Raw genomic sequence first — 23,822 nt, 5'->3', positions numbered from 1 at the left:
AGAATTACAGTTTAACAGTAATGCAAACTTACTCTTCCTCGGTTTTGTGAGATTTCAAATGCGTGTTCAAACCTTCTTCTGAATAAAAATTCATGTTACATCGTTCACAGTCCAAGCGGGGAATTGTCTTGTAATGTTTCTTCTTTTTGTGGTTTTGCATTTGACTCTCAGAAACAAATCGACGATCACAAACAGGGCAGCTGTAAAAGAAAAAGGGAACATCTAATGATCAATGAAGATACAAATATGTCTCTTCAAATTAAACAACGAAACACTGCACAATTGTTAATGGTTAGCAATTGCCGGCTATGGAGTTTTGCTGGTCTGTCGAGTAGTTTTTGTTTGGGCATTTACTTATTATTATGGACATATTAAAGTAAATTAATTGTTTCTACTGAAGGGTCAAAAAGACTTTTTTTCTTCAATAGATATACTTCTGAAAGGAATATATAGAAAGTCCTGTCTGTCGCAATTTATGATTGTCTGTGTTCAATTGGCCCTCACACCGTGAGTTGAATGCGAATGGAGATAAGGCGAAGGTCAGTTGTTGGTGTGGGTATATAAAGCATACTATCTACTTGTGGAAGTTCAGTTGCACCGTGAACTTGCGTAAGGACAGAGTGAACATGGAACCTTCACAAGTGTCATAAGGCCATGTATGCTGTACAAGTTCAAACTGGGTCAAACGCCGCTACAGCGGGGCGAAAGATGCCAGGCATTTGATGAGGGTGTCGCGAGTACGCGGACAGTGCAGCGGTCGTTTACCAAGTTTAAGGACGGTGACGAAACACTCGAAGACACACTACGTGTCGGAAAACCAACACATGTACAACATTAAGATCTTCAGGCAGCAATTGAGGCGAACAGTGGCCAGACATGTGAGGACCTGGAACTACAATTCAGTGTGAGTGGAGAAACCATTCGGCAGCACCTCCATCAACTTGCGAAGCACTACAAGTTGGGTCGATGGGTCCCATATGATTGGATTCCGGGCCAGAAGGCAACGCAAGCAGATAACTGTGTTTCTTTGCTGTCTCGTCTGAGGAAGGAACCATTTCTGAACAGGGTGTTGACATGTGATGAGAAGTGGGTCCTGTACGAAGTTCCACGGCGCCGTCATCATTGGTTAGCATCTCATGAACCGGTTCCAAAACAGATGAAACCAGCACTGCAGCACAAGAAGGTCCTATTCTACCCTGGACACTATTCTACCCCTTGGATGGGAAACATTATTGCAACCGCCATACTCCCGGGACATTGCACCATCCGATTATTACCTGTTCCATTCCTTGGACAATCACCTTCGAGAACGCCAGTTTAAATCCCTAGTAGAGGTGCAAAATGCACTTGATACTTCCTTCGCTTCACGGCCCACCAAGTTTCACCGCGGTGGAATCCATGGCTTTCGAGAACGTTAGCAGAAGGTCGTCGATGCTGTTGGAGACTCCAGGTACGTCTTAGTTTACACAAACACACACGTGTATGCTCTACATTCCGTTTACGACATCATCATCCTTTCATTCGCTAGGTAACATATCGACGTTCAAAGGTGGTGGGTGAAAAAGCAACAGAACTTCTTGGTTACCTTTATACATGCATAACTCAATGAAATTGATGATATATGCATCTATACGTTACGAAAATAAAGATTTACCTGTTTCTTCTGTTTATTTCATCTTTTGTACATTAGCGTACAATATATAAAGCATCATACAAAAGACTTTTTCTTATTGAGATAGATAAACGATATTGATATGAAACAAAATTAACACACACTATATTGTCTTTATCATTTATTTTCTCTCACACACAACATTAGCACTAATTTGCGTTTATCACACATCTCACTTTGTATTAGGAAGGTAGGAAGAAGATGGCATAATCTGATATTTGACAAAGGTCTATTCTCTGAAATAATGTAAAAGTAGGTTCGCAAATTTATACGTAAGGTATTATACAGGGTGGACATAATGCCTCTCCCTGATAATAAACATTAATAACAAGAAAACTAAGAATGATCGAGTCATGCGGTTTGCGACAAATAATAGGAAAACTCAAAAAGTTTTTTTTTTTTTTTTACATGATTTTGGAAATTTCCTCATGTGCTCCATTAGTTGCCCTTAAGACATCCATGCGATGTCACTTGCGTGTCGGGGACGGTTTTCTTGTGTTAACGCATGAAGAATCTGCACCTTATATGCGTATAACTTCAAGCGTTTGTGTAAAATTTTTTAAAACGATTGACTTCGGGATGTCCAGTTTACGTGATGCGCAACGCAAGAATTTCTTTGGAATAAAGCAACACGAACAGTTTTCACACGTTTCTCACTAACACTCTGTCTATCGCTTCTATTACGATTTCAGACGTTTCCTGTTGCCATAACTTGCTATACCTTTTCCTTATGCTCTTAACATCTGGTGGCTGCTGTCCATACTCTTTCCTGAATGTTCGTTGAACTGTGACGGAAGATTTTGTACCATGATACCACAACACGCACCTCGCTTTCTGCTGTGCTGACGCCATTTTTAAACAAATGACTGTCGCGCTTTGGTCAGCTTCAGCAGATGGCAGCACAGGCTGTGACAAAATCTGGAATATCATACAAGAGATGTTTTCAGACCGCATGCTTCTATCATTCTTCGTTTTCTTGTTATTAATGTTTGTTATCAGGGAGAGCCTTTATGTCCACCTTGTATTCAAAGCGTGCGCTCGCGACCAAAGTACGATCTACATAATACTATTAACTTGATAAAATGCAAAACATCTTACGAACTGATTTAGACTGTACAACTAGGTAATCCACTTAAATATGGTGACGAAGAATATTTAATTCAATAATGGATTATGCTACATTAAGAATGTGATACGTTTGTAAACTGTGGCTCTGATACTTCTATTACGGAAGTGCAACTTCTATTATTATTATTATTATACTTTTCTCTCTTCTTCTGTAGAAATCAGAGACCAAAAGCAAATCCAGGTTGTATCCGCCAATTGTTAATATCTATTCGCTAGTAAACAACATTAGAAAGCAAACATTTTATTGCGTTCATCGTAAACATTTATGTATTAGAGTAATTCAGAACATTTAAAGGCAAGAACGTTTGAATGCAATCTAGGTGCTGTGATTTTATTTTCTGTCTTCATTTTCTTACAGAACATGGGTTTTAGCAGATAAACTCATGAAAAAGAGATGTTTTGGTAGAGCAAAAATGTCGGTATAATAACAATCCTTATTGGACTGGACTAAGACCACGATTGAATCCATTAGTGAGCTTTTCCTTCTGCCATTTCTTAAATCATACAATTAGTTATACAACATCCGACTATACTCACCTATACTTCTTCTGATGATCACACCAATGAACAATATATGCATCCATTGATAAGTAGGATCCACACACATCACATGGGTATAAAACGACAGTGTTGTGTTCATTAACAATATGATTTTGATAGTTTGTTGCAGGGCCCTCAATTTTCACGTTACAATATTTGCATTTCATATGTTTCAGGTAAGGCAGCTGGAACAAGTATTTCTGCATTTTATACCACCAGCTGTTCTCAGAGTAATATTGATTTCGCTGAATAATGAACGTTATTTGGCTCCAATCACAAGCTGAGAATTTACGCTCCACCAGATCCGTGAGTTGTTCGTCGTCTAGTAAAAAGACAAGAAAGCAGTGCAGTTAGAGTGATCTATTATACCTGTATTTATGAACTCAAATACTAGACATCGAAACTAACATAAATAAGTGTAACTGAACAAAGGAATCCCATGATGAATCCATGAAGGCCAATATATGACTGTTTTGCTAACACAAATGGGGAATTATAGAGAAATAATATAGATATAATAGAGGAACAATCGGATGCTGTTTATTTAGGCAGAAGACAGAAAATTGAAACAACGAAGTGTAGAGCATTTTATTGTAAACTCATTGTTTTGTTGCAGAGCCGTTCCAGGTCAAATCAACACAATTTTAAAACAAAATTTACCTTACCATCTCAGATTGTCATGAAATTTTGTACAAGAATACTATTCATATAGACTAAGAAAAATATCAAATTTCATATCTCTATATATTACCCGGTATTGTACATAAGGCTATGTTAAGTTTCAAAAAATTGAAGAAAATATATGTTCAATGTATTTTAAAATTGGAATTGCGGCTCTCCTAATTGAGCTAGAGAGCTCGTTAAAATGTCATTTTACAGCATTTTTCATGCCCTTTCTTGTGATGCACAATACCATATAGGCTAATACACAATTGTTTTTCAAAATCAAAATCAAAATTTTACTTCAACATTCAAAAAGTACATATTTTAACATTTTGAAATTAATTCCATGAATAGATAGTATTGCTGTAAAGCACCAGGCAAAGTACGAATTTGGGATGATGATGGGTTCATTGTTAAAAAAAAAAATCAAAACTAACACTAGAGTTTTAATTAATACCCTGTATCTAGCTGAAAAATATAAGTTGGCCTATGCAATGTCTTTTTGTTTTATTTATGGGAATAAATACGAAGAGTTGAGTAATGGGTCTAAAAGATATCATACAGACTTGTAATCTGCTGGCAATATTTATTAGCTTATGTTGTAAAAAATTTAAGCTAAGTTAAAGTGCTGATACTTTTGAATTTCAGTTTTATAAAAGTAATACAAGTTTCACAAAAATTTTACTGTAAATAAAAGTGCTTTATAAAAAGTATACAACTAGCACTAGTACAACAACAAGGTTGGCTGGATTAAACCAGGTGTTTTTTTTTAATGGTGTAAACAAAACAGAAACAAAAAAGCCACAAATCGTAAGAATTTCATAGTGACGTTTTCGCATATCTCGAATCATCTGTCTTAGTTGAATCTAATTTTCGCCTTGTAATTAAGGGGTCCCGATGAGCCCACAAAATTTCTTCCAGCTGGAAACTGAGTAGTGGTTCAGATGCCACTTTAAGTAATATGTCCAACCCTTCATAACCTCGCTGTTATATAAGAACGTTACGATTAAACTAACCAAACAAGCTGAAACAGCTTTAGCGGATAGACACGAACCTACCCAAAAATTTTGAAAAAAATCCTATACATTTATATTTTTAAAAAATAAAATAAAAAATTGGCTTGCTCAAAATAAAAATCCTAAAGTCGCCCCTATTAACGAAATAAATTCTATCTTATCCATCTGCTTGAATAAATGTCTGTTTTATAGTTATCAATATTTTTAACTTTGCTTAAATATATTGATAAAAAATACGCAAACTTTATCAACTACATCTGTAGCTTATTAATTGGACGTTTTCTTGAATAATATATTATATTAAATTTTTAATTTTAAAATTCCCAACATTCATTGTTTGTATAAACGTCATTTTAGCACACTGGTAATCAAGGACGTATGCAGGATTTAATTTCGGGTTACCCACAGCATTTAAGCAGGGGGGGGGGGGTTCAAATTCAATACAGGGCAAATGTATTAAAATTTTCAGAGGTTTACAGGGTTGGGAAAAGGAAGAGTCAAAATCTCCAAATAAACTTCAATTAGAAGACAAATCAGGCTATGTCACTGTTACCTATGAAGGAAATTGGTGGTTCGGGTATGTTTTACAGAAAAATAAAGAACTTGATGAAGTAAAAATAACTTTTATTCATCCACCTGGCCATATCCATCATTTTCATATCCAAGAAACGCTAATGTTCTGTGGATGTCTGTAGTGGACGTTCTGACAAAAATGAATCCTGAACTTCCACTGGAAGAGGTTATGTTCTCCTTGAAAGTGGTGTATGACGAACAAATGTGCCTTTTTCAAATTTCAAATCATAAAAATATCCTACTACTTATCGAAAAATTTTACTATGAAATCATCTGTACTCTTTCTTCAAGTAGACTATGTGCTAATTTTTATTTTCACAGAAGTGTAAAACTTAGTATTTGTGTGTTATAACCCTACGTACAGAGTATTCATGAAAAATCAAGTGTTAGTTTTGAATTTTTAACACTGAACCCATTTTCATCCCAAATTCATATTTTGCCAGGTGCTTTATAACAATAGTATCTATATTTATGGAACTAATTTCAAAATTTTAAAATAAGTACTTTCTGGAAAAAAATGAAGTAAAATTTTGATTTTGAAAAAAACAATTCTGTATTAGCCTATATGATGTTGTATACCGAAGGAAATGACATGAAAAATATTGTAAAATGACACCTTAACGAGCTCTCTAGCTCAATTAGGAGAGCTACAATTCCAATTTTAAAATTCATTGAACATGCTATTTTGGGGATTTTTCAAACTTTACATAGCCCTATCTTCAATACCAATTGAGATATACAGTTGAAATTTCGCATTTTTCTTAGTCTATCTAGAAGTCATCTGCGTACCAAATTTCATTAAAATCTGAAATGGTGAAGTTAAGTCACTGTGTTGAATTGATATGGAATGACTCTGCAGGGAAAATATCTTTAAGTACAAAATACTGTAAACACGTAAGATAACAACTCAAATCCGCAGTTCGATCAAATATAATGTAGCAGAGTCCAATTTAGAGAAGCTTTGTCCCCCATCATAAGGGACTAATTAGGAGGGGAAGTCAAAAAGTAAAGGGTCTTGCAATTTCTCAAACTATTTTTGGTAACACTGCTAGTATCCACCGCTGAATTAGTGTCTGCAACACATCTATGCAACGTGCCATTCTTATTCCCGCATTAGTCGGTGAAGTGTAGAAAAACGTTAAACATGGTAGCTCCATTGTCGATCTGTACCAAGGAGGAAAGGAGGGCACTGATTCGCTTTTAGTTTGCAGAAGGTGTTAAACCTGTGGAAATTATTCGTCAAATACAATCGCAGTATGGTGACAGCTGTTTATCGTGAAGGAAAGATCGGGCAGGCCACTGACGTCAACGACTGAGGACAATTTGGAAGTCGTTGAGGGTATGGTGATGGAAAACAGACGAACCACAGTGGACGAAATCGCCAATACTTTACGTATCAGTCATGGTTCAGCGTATTCCATCTTACATAACAGACTAAATTTTCGGAAAGTGTGTGAAGAAGTCATTGATGCGGTGCAAAATTGGTTACAGGTGCAACCAAAAAAACTTTTTTCCCGACGGAATCAAAAAACTTGTGAAACGTTAAGAAGAGTGCGCTGAAGTGCAGGGAGATTATGTCGAAAAAAAAATGTATGTTTCAGTTTTCTATCATTAGAATAAATGTACCTTTTCTCGAAAGTCCCTTTAATTTTTGACTTCTCCTCGTATTACTTATTTTTTTTTCCTTGTAGTACAAGAAGCTACATCCTCATTTTAATGCTTATAATACTACTCCCTTCTATTATCTTTTCCTTTACATAATATTTTACTGTAAAAAGCAGAAAATCGACATTACAAAACTTAATTAATTAAAAAAAAAAAAAAAAAGATTATGGACAAAATAATTTATCGCCCTTTGTCCCAAACTGAAAACTAAGAAACACGTTCTGTACTTCTTAATAAAAGGGAACGGCTAAATAAAGCCTATATTTCTAAAATTAGATATTAAAAGAGCCGTAAATCGAAGGCTTTATCCTTGTTATTAGTACATTCCAAATCGTGTAGTTCTGAAGGCCTCAGACTACACCGCTATTTTAATATCTAATTTTAGAAATACAGGCTTCATTTAGCCTTTCCCTTTTAACTTTACGAAATACAAAACTTGTGCATTAGTTTTCAGTTCGGAACAAAAAGCGATTAATTATTTTCACTGTAGTCTTTTCTTTTTACCTATTAACTAACTTTTTTCTACTTTTCAGTGTATAGTATGAACTACGAAGAATCTAATTAAATGAAAAAATAATAATAAAACGCAAATTGACTACTGATGTTTAAAAAATTTTACAAATTCCAAAGAAAAATTTCCAAGCATAAGTTAACTAATTAACTTTCTACACATATCACAATAATATTTATGAAATAAATTGTACTAACGTAATTAACTACCAATAAAAACTTATTTGTTTCAAAAGGAAGTACTAGTATCACCTATCACAATCTATATATATAAAAGAGAACGTACAAATCCTTTGTGAACTCATCACGCTAATACGGCTGAACCGATTTCTTTCATTTTTGGGGGGTTGTTAGGATTTGGACCCTAGATGGTTTTTATCATATCACTTTAATTTTTAATTACCAGTGTCTTGAGATAATGGACCATTCAAGTCTCCATAGTTCATCATAGGTAAAAATAAACGTATGTATATGCAACCCGCATGACCACGTGACTCGGCGGGTTAACATAAATGACAGGCGATGCAATTTGAAAGCGAAAAAGTAAAAATTATCTAAGTAACAAAGTTTATTGCGTTCCGGGGTGACCGCAGCGAAGCGGGGTGAACGCTGCTAGTATAAAATAATATGATCAAGTTAATGTTTAACTTAATGGTTTACCAATACTATTTATGAAACAAACTGTGTCGATTAATTAAAAACCTTACATAGATCGCCCGACCCAGATAATTCTCTCTATAAGCGGAAAACGAATGAGAGTCTTAGAAATTGTGGGGGAGAAAAGAACAATTTTAGACATTATTAAGAAGAAGAAGAAAAACTGGTTGGGTCATTGGATAAGAAGGAACTGTATCATGAGGGACGTGCTAGAGTATGGTGGCAGGAAAGAGAGGGAGAGGGAAGAGACTACAATTAATGGACGATATCAAAACAGAAAAACCATATATGAAAACGAAGAGGTGGGCGGAAGATCGCGGAGCATGGAAGCTTCTCAGTTGTGGCAAATGACTTGCCAATACTGACAGAATACCTATGATGATAATGTTGATGATTGCTATCGACCATCCCTCTCTTTCCCTCCAATTTTATCGATCTCCTCTCCTTTCCTTACAATACTCTCCTTTTGGCTTCTCCGTAGTCAGATAAAAACAGGAACATTCGACTTGACTTGACCTGAGTTTAGCGTTCCCTTCAGCAGCGAGGCTATATAAGATGTGGACCTATAGCTTAACGTAGGATCCGAACAATAAGAGAATCGAACCCCGGTAGGAACATTTGAAAGGTGGTCACGTACAAAAAGGACCTATCAGACGAAAAACAGCATATGGTATTGACAACTACTAGAAAATTTACACTACTGTATTACGTAAAAATTTTACTGTACTTTTTCCTTTTTACATACCCCCAAAACTTTGTCTTCCTACTGTTCTACAGTACAGCTATGGTACCTGGCTTCAGATTAATTACATGCCTTCTACTTTCCAAAAACACATCCAGAATTGTAGTCCAGCCCTGGTCCTGTCCAAATTTATCCTGGGCTTTCACAAGTGTAAAACCAAACATACGTATAACTGAATATTGAAGTTCTTTCATCGACAGTTCACAAACCGATGGGATTTATCAAGTTTCCTTCTCTTCTGAGAAAACATCAGACAAATTTATCGACTGGAAATAAAGAACATATATGGGATGCAAAAAAGTCAGATACAACTTTTCCATTATTGCAACATTTAATATACAATAATTCACACGGCACAAAAAAACTAATGGTAGTATTATAAAGGGTCTTTCGTAGTAAGCTAGGGAAATCGGCCCTTGATCCAAATTGGGTCGTTATTGACCCAAAGTTACTTTTGACGTAAAACTAACCCAAAAAGAAACTTTCGACCCCCTACCCTCAGCAATTACCGAATTATCGTATCATACATGCTCAAAATTTAACACTTTAAATTCTGGTGTGGGTGATCCAAACAATTTGAAAGTTTCACAAGTTGTAGATACTCTCTAGGTACATATATATTTCAAAATTATAAATCGGCTTCATCATTATCTCCGCTGTTGTAATTAGGTAGATACAAAAATCACAATTTGATATATCGGTATTGCACAATTATACATAATGTTCAAAACAGAATGTTTCCTAAACATCTGCAAGGTAGTGAATTTAATCAGTATCAGAAGGGACTCCGGAACACATTGTTCTTCATATATGACAGGGGTAACCATTCTCTCTTCCATAAAACAGCCATGTACAACTGGATTAAGGGTAACCAGATTTGGTTCATTGTCTTTTGACCACACAAGTGCTTAAAAGTTCTTGAAAAGCACAAGCGGCTCTTTTAAGTGTAGGTATAAGAGAGCCCCATTATCAGGAGAATCAGTGTATGGAAGGTAACCTATCTCCAAGGGTATGCTTGGCCGTGAACACTGACCATAGTAATTCTGCAAGTGCTGTTGTTGAGATGTGTGCTAAATAGACTAAATGCTTCCATGTGATACACAATATTAACAGGCATTGAGTCACTCGTACCAAACTTCTGCAAGGCAATAAGTTCTTCTGTATTCGCTGAAATGAATGATTCGCAGTATGGTAATTTTCTCCTCCTAAACAAATTTCTGATAGAGTCACAACCTGATCTGATAGCGCGTCATATCCGGGCAATGCTGAAGCTTTTAGTGCTCTGAGTCATTCAAATGAGTTTTGTGTTGATATTGATTCTCCTGATGATTGCACAAAGAATGTGTTCCGGAAGTATCACTAGCAAAAATACAATATCAATCTGTCTTGAGCAAACACTAGTAGCGTATCTGCACATCTGTCTGTGGTATTACAGGCATCATACATCAAATTTTTGCGTAGGCTTTATCTCGACTACTCTTTAAGCAATCTAAAAAGCAATGCGTCGCAGAAACTTCTGTACACTACGAAACAACACTTTTCTATGCTGCTTTCTCACTATGACTTAATACTTGGCGTGCAATGTATGGTTATTTCATCTTTGGTACAAGTGTGTGACAATAGCTTTTCATATTTACATTCGAACTATGAGTGGTATCACATATTTTCTACTGTGTTGCTACATCTCCATGGAACCTATTACTTCTAGTAAGATTTTATGTATTTATTTATCGTACATATCGAAAGCAATATAATAATACTGCATATTGAAAGTATTTCCTTGGGTCTTTTGCGTGAACATAGCAAGATTTTCACAGGTTTTCACTGCAATGGTTTTATCAAAAGCCTGTACTTCTCCTATTCCGTCCACGATTGTAGCCCCTTTATTAAAATAGGACTTGATTATTTACCTTGTATTATACAGAGCAGTAAAGGCAGTCGTATAACATACACAATCATTAGCTGTATAAATCGTAAGCTTACTCAGGTAATTAAAACGCAAAAGAACCATTCTGAAATACATTTACGCTCTTTTTAATTCAAGCAATATAGCAATTTTTACCATTTTTTTCATATCTCAGAAAAGATTCCAGGTACCAAATTGCTATAAACAACATTATGATCTGTATGACGATTCAAAATAATCTACGTAATTGGACGTGAATTTTATCTAAGCACTTTCTCGAAATAAAATCCTTTGGAAAAGTCAAATTTTCAATTCCTTTGTAATTCTGTTTCGACTTGTTAGAAACACGAAATATGATGACCTTAGTATTCGACATTAAGGTAATTTGGATGTGAAATACCTTACTCACTTGCGTTATTACTGGTATAGAACTCTCCAATTTTTTTTGATCGTTTGTGATACTGTAGCGTCATTAGTTTGCAACACTGCATAACAAATACTCTATTGCATGTTTTAATTTAATATGTAAGTTTGATATATGCAATAACCTGACGTAGTACCATTTGAAAAAAAAAATACAACTTTAAGTTGACTTGGCAACACTGTTTATCTAGTTGTATTGCAGTGTATGTCAAACAATGTCCCCCTGTCGATATTTGCATGATACAAAATTTCAGTGTTTTGTATTTATTCGTTTAATAGTTATAAGGACGTATCAAGATAATGAGCCACCTTATATGTGTGGACAATGAAGTAATAACGAAGAAACCAGAAAAAGGGAGAAAAGCGAAACTTTGCATGAAGCAACTATAAGGAGGGGACATCGTTTTACGTATTAAACAACACCACCCAGTGAACAGTGTTGCCATCCCAATATAAAGTTATGTATTTTTTTCAAATGGCACTACGTCAAATTATTGCATATTTCAAATCAACATGTCAAATGACATAAAAAAAGCATTCATTATTCAGTGTTGCAAACTAAGGATGTTACAGTATCACAAATATCCAAAGTTTAGAAGCCTCTATCACATATACAGCACAACAGAGATGAACAGGATAATGCACATCGAAGGTACCTTAGCGTCGGATAAAATGGTCATTGTATGGCTTGTTTCGAATGAATAGGAACAATGTTACCAGCGCTTGAAAATTTGAATTTTTTTAAAGGCTTTATTTCGAAACAAATGCTTAGATAAGTATCATATCTAGTTACTTATATGGTTTTCACTGGACATACTAATTATTTTGCCATTTACAGCACTTCGATATCTCAAACCGTTCCGGAGATACGATAAACATTGATAAAATTTGTAACCCTGCTGAAAATGGTGTATTTGTGAAAAATATTTAAAATGATTGTTGTTCTCCTTTTCTTTTATAGGATTACAGTAATAGTTTTCAGTAGCTGTAATTACAAATTCTCGCAATTACATGATTTAAGCAGTGTTGCAAACTTCAGAAATAATTATCATATCTCCGGAACGGTTGAGATATCGAAGTGCTGTAAACGGCAAAATAATTTACACATCCATTGCAAGCCACACAAGTAACTAGATATTATACTTATCTCAGCACTTTTTCGAAATAAAAGCCTTTAAAAAAAAATCAAATTTTCAAGAACCGGTAACTTTGTTCCTATTCATTCGAAAGAAGTCATACCATGGCCATGGTATCCAACGATAAGGTACTTTCGACGTACATTATACTGTCCATCCCTATTGTGCTGTATATGTGATAAAGGCTTCTAAATTTTGAATGTTTGTGATATTATGACATCCTTAGTTTGCAACACTGAATAATAAATGTGATATTTTTATTTGACATGTTGATTTGAAATATGTAATAATCTGACGTAGTGCCATCTAAAAAAAAAAAAAAAAAAAAAAAAACAACTTTATAATGGGATTGCAGCACTGTTCACTGGGTGGTGTTGTTTAATACGTAAAATGATGTCCCCCTTCTTAAAGTTGCTTCATGCAAAGTTCTGCTTTTCTTCTCCTTTTGGTTTCTCCGTTATCACGGATGATCAAGATAAATTGTTTACCCTCTATATATACAGGGTGGTAGGTAACTTCACCCAAAAACTTTGGGAGGCGGTTCCTTATAGGAGATGAAAGAAAAAAGTTCTAATAAACATGGGTCGAAAAACGTCACCTTTCAGAGTTATGTACTACCGAAAATTCGAAATATCATGTTTCAAAACGCCCTGGCTTAGATACTATAGGGCCTATCCCAAGCGGTTTAAGGAATTACACTAAAACTGGTATACGCTCTATCTAAATATCCATATTTCAGAATTCACCGGTACCAGCGAAACGAACACACCACTAGTACTTAAAGTAGTATCCCTAAACTTCACCTTTCTTTTTACAGTTCCTTTCACCGATAACGGAGGATGGTAAAACATGAATATTTAGATAGAGCACGTACTAGTTCCTGTGTAATTCCTTCAACCACTTGGGATAGGTCCTATAGTTTCTAAGTTAGGGAGTTTTGAAAAGTGATTTTACGAATTTTCAATGGATCATAACTCTGAAAGGAGATGTTTTTCGGCCAATATTTATTAGAACTTTTTTCTTTCATTTCATATAAGGAATCGCCTCCCAAAGTTTTTCGGTGGAGTTACCTACCACCCTGTGTATATATATATATATATATATATATATATACGGAGCAGGACGTTTGGGCGCAAAGCAGTTCACGATGAGCTGCTTCGGTGTGGTTCGTTCTTGACTGGTCATTGAGAACTCTGTCATACTGTCATAAAGATTCCATATTCTTATTGGAAATAATGCTGTTCTTCTTATGCCGCCCAATCGTATCGTTTCTTTACGTTAAATATATCGTTTCTTTACGTTAAATATATCAAAAAGGACAAAAATTTGTTTTAGGGTGTCACAGGATGTCTAGAGTAAATTTTATGTGGCTTATTCTTCCTATTTCAATGTATAGCTAGTGCTATAAGTGCCTATTTATGTGAAATCTTAAATAACTTTCTATTAATACAATAGAGTATCAACTATCCGGCCTGATGGGCAGATCATATAACATAAAACATTCAATAAATACTTACTTCCTGGACCATCCATAGCATTAAGAACATTATTTTTATCTCAAAACCAGCTCTTATTCGTTTCTTCTGACCTCTTGGTACAGGCCAGAACTTAATAAACACTTCTTATGTTTTATACCAAGCATTTTAATAATTTATTATGAAAATGAAAATATGTACAGTACTGTACACATTTTAAGATAAATTTAATGTCTGACTCAAAAAAGTAAAGTACACAGTGCAGTATGAATATATAGTTACATCTTTAAAATAACTAAACATTAACGAAAAACGTAGTCTTTTTATACAAATTACATGTCTTTATTATATATATATAATAAAGACATGTAATTTGTATAAAAAGACTACGTTTTTCGTTAATGTTTAGTTATTTTAAAGATGTAACTATATATTCATACTGCACTGTGTACTTTACTTTTTTGAGTCAGACATTAAATTTATCTTAAAATGTGTACAGTACTGTACATATTTTCATTTTCATAATAAATTATTAAAATGCTTGGTATAAAACATAGGAAGTGTTTATTAAGTTCTGGCCTGTACCAAGAGGTCAGAAGAAACGAATAAGAGCTGGTTTTGAGATAAAAATAATGTTCTTAATGCTATGGATGGTCCAGGAAGTATATGAATATATATATCTTATTTTATTAAAAGGAAATATTCTTTTAAAACTAAATCGTATTTACCGCATAGTAGGGAGACCGGATATGAATAGTTTGCTACGGTTTCTTCCCATTTCTTTTCAACTGGTAGATACAAGTTGTACATGATTTGCAGAAACTTCGCTGTGTTCAAGATGTTATTTTTTTTTAGATTTGCAAAATTATTTGTGGAAGCTATACAAAATTTCCAGTGCCTATTTTCATATTTTAATGCCTAAACATCCGGGCTCCAGTTATGAAATATATTATAACATATGTAGGTAGGTAAACATATTTAGATAAAAGGTTTTGCGCCCAAATGTCATGAACCTTATATATAATTTCCCGGTAGAGTACACTTCTCATACCAGGAAAGTATAGTTGAAAACTGTACTTAAATGGACAGGGGCTATTGCTCTACTTTATGTTATAACCTCAACAATACGAACATCCAAGAAGGTAAAAAATAATATTGATAATAATAATAAAAAACATCGCCGAGGATATAGCACTGTTGAGATAAGTTTCTCTATGCTAATACAAGCTTTAGATTTAAAAACAAAAATTATGTTCTCACCTGCTTCATCTTTGATTATTACTGATTCACTTTCATGGACATCAGTGTCATCACTGAGTTCTTCTTTGGGTGGATCTAAAAAAATCGCATGGGGTTCCTGTTGCACTGGCTGGCAATCATCTACTGCGGCTGAATCATTAGAAGATTCACAATCACTGCTTGATAGAAATACTGTTTCATTGGATTTTTCTGGATCACCTTGATTAACATGTTTAGTCGCCGCAACTCGACTATCTCCATTCTCAGAACTTTCTGTATTATTACTAGTGCTACTATTGCTACTGCTATTAATAATTTCTGTATTGTCGGAAGCTGTTTGTACATTCTTTGAATCGTTCGCAGCACAAGTACTACTACTACTACTGTTCCCACTGGAATTATTACTACTTGTACTAGTAACAGTTACACTAGAGATTGTTGCAGCAGGAGTTAAAGACAGTTTAATTTTTTTGATTGGATAACTATCACTTTCCTTTGTGGGATTGCCTGAAATCGTCTCGGAGTCACTAAAGCTCCAGTCGTCTGAGTTCGAATCGTCGTCGAACTGTAAAATAAATAACTTGGAGATTATTATTTCAGCGCCAAGGTTATGCAAGAGTTAGACACACAAAATTTCACTCTTAATCTCACAACGCTGATTCTCTTATAAGTTACCACATAAACATTAAGCATAGATTTAAGACTAAAATATTTCAGCACACGTTTGCAACCAATAAAAACATCGCCGAAGTGTTAGGCTAGTTTTAGACGAAAGCATTTATCGTAGCATTTCTCGTAGCAGATGTGCTGCCAAAAATCTCGCATAATATTCTATGGCATCAAAAGTATATTGTGCTTTTAGACGGTAGCGTTTTGATAAGCATTTTGTCGTGACGTAGCAAACAAATCACTGCAGAAGAACGCAATTATGGCTCTCAGTCATTATTTCTTTTAAAGCCCTTTTTCGCATATGCTTATTATGATACAAAGGAATTTTAACGGTACAGTCATACTATATATATCCATAGATTTTAAAATTTACAGAAGAAATTTTTAGTATTTTAATAGAGCAGTGTATAAGTAATGGAAATATGGTGTGCACTTACATCTGAGATGCGTATTTACGTGGAAATATAGAAATTAAAGTCGAACCTGAAATGCACGTAATCTTCAATAAGCTGCCATAAAATTTTGGAAAGTATGTAATTTTCACATTTTGTATCGAGAACAGAACCCAACCAACCCCTTCGGAGCTTCTAACCCGTTCCCACTACTGCTGCTACTACTACTACTCCTATTCCAAGTACTACTACTGCCCGTTCCTACTCCTCCCCCTCCTACTGCTACTACTCCTACTGTTACTATTACTAAGTACTCCTACTTCTACTCTTACTACTACTCCTCCCACTACTACTACTTGCTTCTACTACTACTACTACTACTTACTCTGCTACTTACTCCTCCTCCTCATACTACTACTACTACTTATACTATGGATCCGTATAGTAAAACTACACGTTGCCAGCTGTTTTGAAGAAGACCTGTTAAAGTGAATTTGCACCGGAGAATGTAAGTGCACACCTCAGAAATGATTGCTGAAGGTACAATAAATGAAACGAGAAAGTATTGTTTTTAAATGAATTTCTGTGTGGATCCGTATAGTGAAACTGCACGCTTTTAACTTTGTACAAACAAGGATGTTCCTCATATTTTTAAATCAACATAATAATAGTATCCCTACTCCAACTCATTTTTTTTACTACAATTCAATTTCCCACACAAAACAAAGAGCATGGATATTTTACACAAAATCTTTCGTTTCCTTTTAACACACTACGGCGCTGCAACTGGAGGAGAAATGCTGGGAAAAATGCTACTAAATAGAGCAGGTTCTATCGACCAGAAATGCCATGGCATGGGAAATGCTATAGCATTTGCTACTTTACACGGTAGGATATCGATGATACGATTTTTGCTACGAGAAATGCTTCCGTCTAAAACTAGCCTTACACTGCATACTAGACAATTTACAAAGGAAAAAACAGCAACTGTAATTATAATAATAATAATATATAATAATACATTTTATTGTCGAATCAGCTACATAGCCATAGACAACGTCAAATTATAACTTACTACAATAATGTACAGCAATAGTGATTGTTCATTATCTACAATAAGTACTAAAGTACTAAAGTTCACTACAATAACATATCTTAAATATTTACCTTACAAAAATCAAATATTATCGTACTCAAAAAACTCATCTATTGAATAAAATGGTGTTTTTACTAACCAAGAATATAATCTATTTTTGAAGCTACCCATAGGTAGTTGTGTCAGTTCTATAGGTAATTTATTATACAACCTCACACTCATGGCTTCATAGTTATTTTGTGTTTTTGTTAATCTAAAATATGGTACGTTGACACGTCTATTATTTCTAGTGTTGTATGAGTGTATGTCATGCCTATAGTGTATTTCTGACGTTTTGCCCTTTATGTACATCAACACATTGTATATATATAAATTGATTACGGTCATTATTTTTAATCTTATGAATAATGGTTTACAATGACACGTATTCTCTGCATTCATCATTATTCTCACAACTTTTTTTTGTAACAACAGAACGTCATTCACATGGCTACCATTTCCCCATAACAGTATACCATATAATAAGATACTTTGAAAAAACGCAAAATATGCGGATCTTACATAGTTTTCTGGTACCTGATTCCTCAAATTTTTTATCAAATATATAACTCTTGAAAGTCTTCCTGTAATATATTGAATGTGAGAGTCCCATGATAATTTCTTATCAATAATAATGCCCAAAAATTTTACACTGTCCAAATTGTTCTCGGTTGCCATACCTCTTAAACTGAAGTTTAAATGTTTCGTTTTACCTTCATTAAGGAAAAAAACATTCGTCTTAAACCACGATCCAGCTTCAGATAGTGTTCTTTCTGTGATTTCTTCTAATTTTTCCAAGTCGTGGCTAACACTGAGAAATGTTGTGTCATCTGCATATAAAATTGAGTGACTAGTTACACAATTTGGTAAGTCATTAACCATTATAGTAAAAAGCAAAGGCCCAAGTACTGAGCCTTGCGGTACACCACATACAACCTGTGCAACTTGTGACTTTTCCCTTCCCACATATACCACTTGCCTACGATCCTTAAGGTAAGTCCTGAATAAATTTAGACCAGTATTTCCTACACCATAATACGCCAGTTTATTTAATAATAGAGTATGGTCAACGCAGTCGAAAGCCTTGCTCAGGTCACAGAATGTGGCCCTTGCAAAACCCCTGGACTCAAAAACTTGTAAAACCTTGCTTACTAATGAGTCTATAGCATCAACCGTAGACCTTCCGGCCCTAAATCCAAACTGTGAATCACTAATTATATTAAGTTGTTCCAAATGATCACATAACTGTATTTTTATAATGTATTCGATAATTTTTGAAAAGATAGGGACCAGCGAAACAGGACGATAGCTAGCTGTACAATATTTGTCTCCCTTTTTATAAATTGGAACAACCCTAGACAGCTTTAGTACGTCAGGGAAAGTACCTTCATTTATACATCTATTTATGCAATATGTAAGTGGACTTACAATGCAATCAATTACTTTTTGAATAAGAGTTGTTGATAAATCATAAATATCAACACTATCCGAGGACTTCATTCTTTTAACAATATCTAAAACCACTGAGGTTGTTACCCCGGTAAAAACTAAATTATTCTGTACCCATCTATTAGAATGCGGTTCAGTTATGTCAAAGACCCTTACATTTGTATTTTTTCGTATTTCCTCAACCGATTTAATAAAGAATGTGTTAAGCTCATCAGGGGAAATGGGTATACTATCCCTATTACCAACTTTAGCTACCTCGTTAATTAATTTCCAAGCCTCTTTACATTTATTGGGTGCTGCCTCAATTTTTGCTACATTATATAATTTTTTTGTTTGCTTTAACGCTAATTTATAATCCTTTTTTGCTTTCAAATACTTTTCTTTGTTGTTTTCATTTTTATCCCATCTGTATAATGCTAATAATGACATAATTGTACATTTCATAGTTGCAAGTTGGGTAGTATACCAATTTGTATTACCATTTATTTTTTTTACATTCTTTTTGTTAGTCTTAACTTTAACTTTCCTTTGAGGAATAGATGTATTAAACACATTCAAAAAAACTTGCATGAAACGCTCAAACGTATTATTAGCTGATTTTATAGATGTAGATCCTGTTAACACATTCAACCAATTTACACTATTCAATGAATTTCTAAAATGTAAAATTCTCTCATCGGATATTGGTCTTGTAATTATGATTTTACTCTCCTCAATTACATATTTCCTAGCAATAACGGAACTTACTTTAATCCAGACAGAGTCATGATCTGCCAATGTAAAGGTTGTTACATCACTAGATATACGATCTTTTGTTATATTTGTAAATACATTATCAAGACAGGCTAATCCTCTAGTTGGTTTGTCATTCGTATAGTAGAAGTTGTACTCTCTAAGTAAGTTAAATAATTCGGATACACTACGTTTGACCTGGCTTACATCAAAGTGGGAGTTTATATCGCCCCCAACAACAACACTAAAATACTTCCACCTAGGTCTACTTAAAAATTTAAATATTTTCTCAAGATTTTCTAGGAAAATAACAGGGTTTCCGTCAGGTGACCTATAAACAGATACTATAACTAACTTAAGCTCTTCAATACAGATACCTGTAACCTCAAAATGTAGTTCACTACATAAATAGTTTAAGTCTAATATACTACATTTCATCATATAGGACTTTTTTACATAAATTGCTACACCTCCGCGTTTCTGTTTTTCTCTACTATAACTATTGGCTACATAATAATCATCCATCACAATATATGGTATCTCATCTTCATGACACCAATGTTCACTTACACCAAGAACGTCAAACATATTATCTTTAGCATATACATTTACAGCCAGCTGTTTGTTATTTAAACCTTGTACATTAAGAAAACCTATTTTTAGGTCAAAATTCATATCTTCACTTAAGTCAGTCATAGACGTAGTATTATTATTGTTAATCGACTTCCTTTTTGAATTAGTATATTGTTCCATGGTATGATTCCTAATATTAGTGTTATTTAGCTTGTACGAAAGCGGCCAAACTTCATCTTGAATCAGCTTGGCCTTTAATTCACGTTTCCCTGTTCATTACTCAGCGTGATAATCTTATGATTCATATTACAGTACCTGTTTTCAATAACTTTACCTATAGACTCACACAACTTCCTTTTACCATAAACATTGAAATGCTGACCGTGTCTAGTATGGAGCATTTTGTCAGCTTTATTGATATTTACCACCGTTACATTCTTAAAACGTTTACATATCTTACTGTACACAATGTTTGCTTTTTCTACTTCTTTATTAACAATTGACCAGTCTATAAGATCATGTCTATGTGGAATACCCATAACGATCACGTTCGTGTGTGTTAGACCTGCCAAAGTTTTCCGTAGTGTAGCAGCGGCGGCTTCTGTCTCGTTACTAGCAACATCATTCGCACCTCCCATGAGTACAACAAAGTCTTTATCCGTTAGCTTAGCACAATTATTCCTTACCTCTGTCACAATTTTATCGAATTTCGCCCCTGGTTTCACCCACGCTTCTGTGTCTAACTTCTTATCATGGCTCATATCTCTTAACATTGTAGAAATTCCACGACCATAACTATCTGCATAGATCTTGATTTTATTATTTCTTACATCTGTCCTATTATCCTTGCACTTTAACTTGATCACTGTATCGCCTTGCACTACCGGCACTGAGTTTTTTTCGTCTACATCTTCTGTTTCTGTTAGTACGGAATATCTATTCGATGTAAGAACACTAATGCAAGGTTCATTGTTTGAAATTTCTATATGCCTAGACCTACGCGGTTTTATTTTTTGCCACTCAGTCTCTACTACCATATTATCCACATCCACATTCGTTTTCCGGTTACTCACACCATGCCTAACTTGCCTCTCTTCCACAGAAGTATATTCTTGCTTAATTTTCACAATATCACCTTTCAAAATATTAATAACTTCTTTCAAAGACATAATTTCATCTAATAGTTCACTTACCAGATCCCTATTATCACATTCACAGTTCGATTTTCTTTTGTTTTCACACTTTTGAGTAGACGCCATTGTCGTTTGTAAGCATCCTTCACAATGCCAGTCATTTTTTGGAATATTATCCGCTCTAACTTCACAACATTTATCAAAATGATACCATCTATCACAGTTATCACATATAATTCCGTTTCTAACTATTTTGTAGCATTTCGCACAACTAGCATTCCTTTTAACTCTATCTTTTTGCGAACGCGATCTTGACACCACTGCACTATACGAGCTTTCTTTTTGAACTTTTGTTAAGTCGCGAGAAAAGAGCCACGTAAAATGGCGAAACGCAGATTAGCTATATCTGTTCATTGGATACTGCACATCTTCCACACCAAAGACAGACACTGGTGTTCAATTACTGCAGAGCAGCGAGCGTGAAACCGTATCAAGTGCAACTGAAGCCCCGCTAAGTGTAAACTGCGTGATGTAATTTGAATTTTTTTCAGGCGGAAGGGTATAATACAGTCTCTATTCATTGTCGAATAAGTAAGAATTATGGAGGGAATTTTATAAGTGATAGCAGTGTACACGAGTGATGAAGTGTTTAAAAAAGGACTTACCGACGTACACAAGAGTAGCCAAGGGTAGAAATCTATAGCGGTATACGACTTGCATGACTCTCGTGGTTCCTGTAAAGCAAACTGCCTTATCTTGAAATTTCAGGGAACTCAGCAGTCTCATGGCGAAACCGAATTACATCAAGCAGTTCACACTTGGCGGGCGCTTCGATTGCACTCGATATGTTTTTACGCTCGCTACTCTATAATAATTAAACGGCAGTCTCTCTCATTTGGTATTAGGGACGTGCGATTTGCAACGAACAGATGTGGCTTATCTGCGTGTCGCCATCGCACGTGGTTCTCCTCTAGTGGTTTAATGGAAGATGAGAAAACAAAAATGCCCTCAGCACTGTCACACGAATACAGTAAAGTAAAATTATTAAATAGGAATTAGATTTCTGGGCTTCTGGCATGTATGGGCATATTAGCCCGTCACATATATGAGGGATGTCATCCCTCGGTCCCCGCATCTCACTGCAAGGGGAATTTGAGAGGATGAAAGGAATGGGGAAGGAAGGAAGCGGCCTGGAACCATTGTTAGGTACCATCTCGGCATTTGCCTAGTGTGAATGGGGAAAAACCAGGAAAAAACCTCATTCAAAATGACTGACCTGAAAAAGCTATTACACTTTTTCAAACGAGTGTCCCTACTGGGAATCGAACCCGAGACTGCTCGCAAAATTATTAAATAATTAGCACAAATCTATTTTCACTGTTTCATACATTTAAAACTTAAAGTTTCTCTTCCTAAGCTTTTATCTATTACGTACAAGAATAAGAGATATAATAACCATAATGGAATCTCTGAATATCTAATGGGACATCACTTGATCTATCCATCAGTACGAGCAAATAGAAAACTATTCTATTAACCAAACAAATGAATAAGAGCTTACCATAGGTCTTTCGACTTTCCTCTTCGCTTCTTCTCTTTGCTTCTTTTCCCTTTGCAATCTCTTTTCCTCTTCTTCGTCTTTGAACTCAATGCCTTTTGACTTTGCTATTTGCTTCAGACGCTTTTGATTCTCATGACACTGAGAACGGAAAGTGTGAACGTTCTGTAGCTGGATCACGCAATTTCTACACAGCATCTTGGGAAACGGATCTTCCTTCTTCACCTATTTATGTTATAAAGACAAAGAAAATAAACCTAACTAAAGAACATATATTAAACTGACATATTTAATATACATACAAATTTGAAATTACACATAAAAAATAAATGAACTTCTAGCTCAGCGTTTCCCAACCGGTGTGCCGCGGCACACTGGTGTGCCGTGAATGGGCCGCTGGTGTGTCGCGAGGAAATCGAAACAAATTATTAATTCTATAGCAATCAAATTGCAAGACAAAGGAAAAATGTATATTTGTATTTCACATTATTATGAACCTCTACTGTGAATCTACAACTTTAAGTTTCATACCGTGTTACTTTTCTGTACATTTTTAATGTTGAAAAAAACATTTGTTATCATTGTTACGACTGTTATCGTTTCTTTATTGCTGCAGACTATTTCGTAACTTGAAATTTTAAAATATCATTCAATCCTTTCGACAAAGCAAACATGCATACAAATTACCTACATTTGTGTTTTAAAACTAAGAGAGATTTGTTTGTTCGTTCGTTATTTAGTGATCTTTCTTGTTAGTGAAAGGTTGGATACAGTTTTCGAAAAAGAAAGCTTAGTTTTAAAAACCTGAGTCCAATATTTCATTATAATTGTTTTCT

General features: G+C 34.8%; 2 protein-coding genes across 4 annotated transcripts in view; both read right to left on the bottom strand.

Moving 5' to 3' along the window:
- LOC145684174 (uncharacterized) overlaps nucleotides 1-23,822 on the bottom strand; it is a 190,888-nt gene that overhangs the window by 102,497 nt on the left and 64,569 nt on the right. The window lies entirely within an intron of this gene.
- The window catches only part of LOC145684175 (uncharacterized), a 47,852-nt gene that overhangs the window by 10,364 nt on the left and 13,666 nt on the right, over nucleotides 1-23,822 (bottom strand). For 2 of the 3 annotated variants that reach the window (XM_081756177.1, XM_081756175.1), the window contains exons 2-5: nucleotides 22,990-23,211; nucleotides 15,367-15,910; nucleotides 3,338-3,662; nucleotides 33-200 (exon numbers count right to left, since the gene is read on the bottom strand). In XM_081756177.1, the coding sequence (XP_081612303.1) occupies nucleotides 33-200; nucleotides 3,338-3,662; nucleotides 15,367-15,910; nucleotides 22,990-23,211 (1,259 nt within the window). The remainder of the gene's footprint in view (nucleotides 1-32; nucleotides 201-3,337; nucleotides 3,663-15,366; nucleotides 15,911-22,989; nucleotides 23,212-23,822) is intronic. The other variant, XM_081756178.1, reaches the window with a different exon arrangement.

The sequence above is a fragment of the Thermobia domestica genome, chromosome 4 (assembly GCF_964235325.1).
Source record: "Thermobia domestica chromosome 4, izTheDome1.hap1.1, whole genome shotgun sequence".
Classification (NCBI taxonomy): Eukaryota; Metazoa; Arthropoda; class Insecta; order Zygentoma; family Lepismatidae; genus Thermobia; species Thermobia domestica.
The sequence above is the reverse complement of the archived record's forward strand: the minus strand, read 5'-3'. Positions and strand labels throughout refer to the sequence as shown.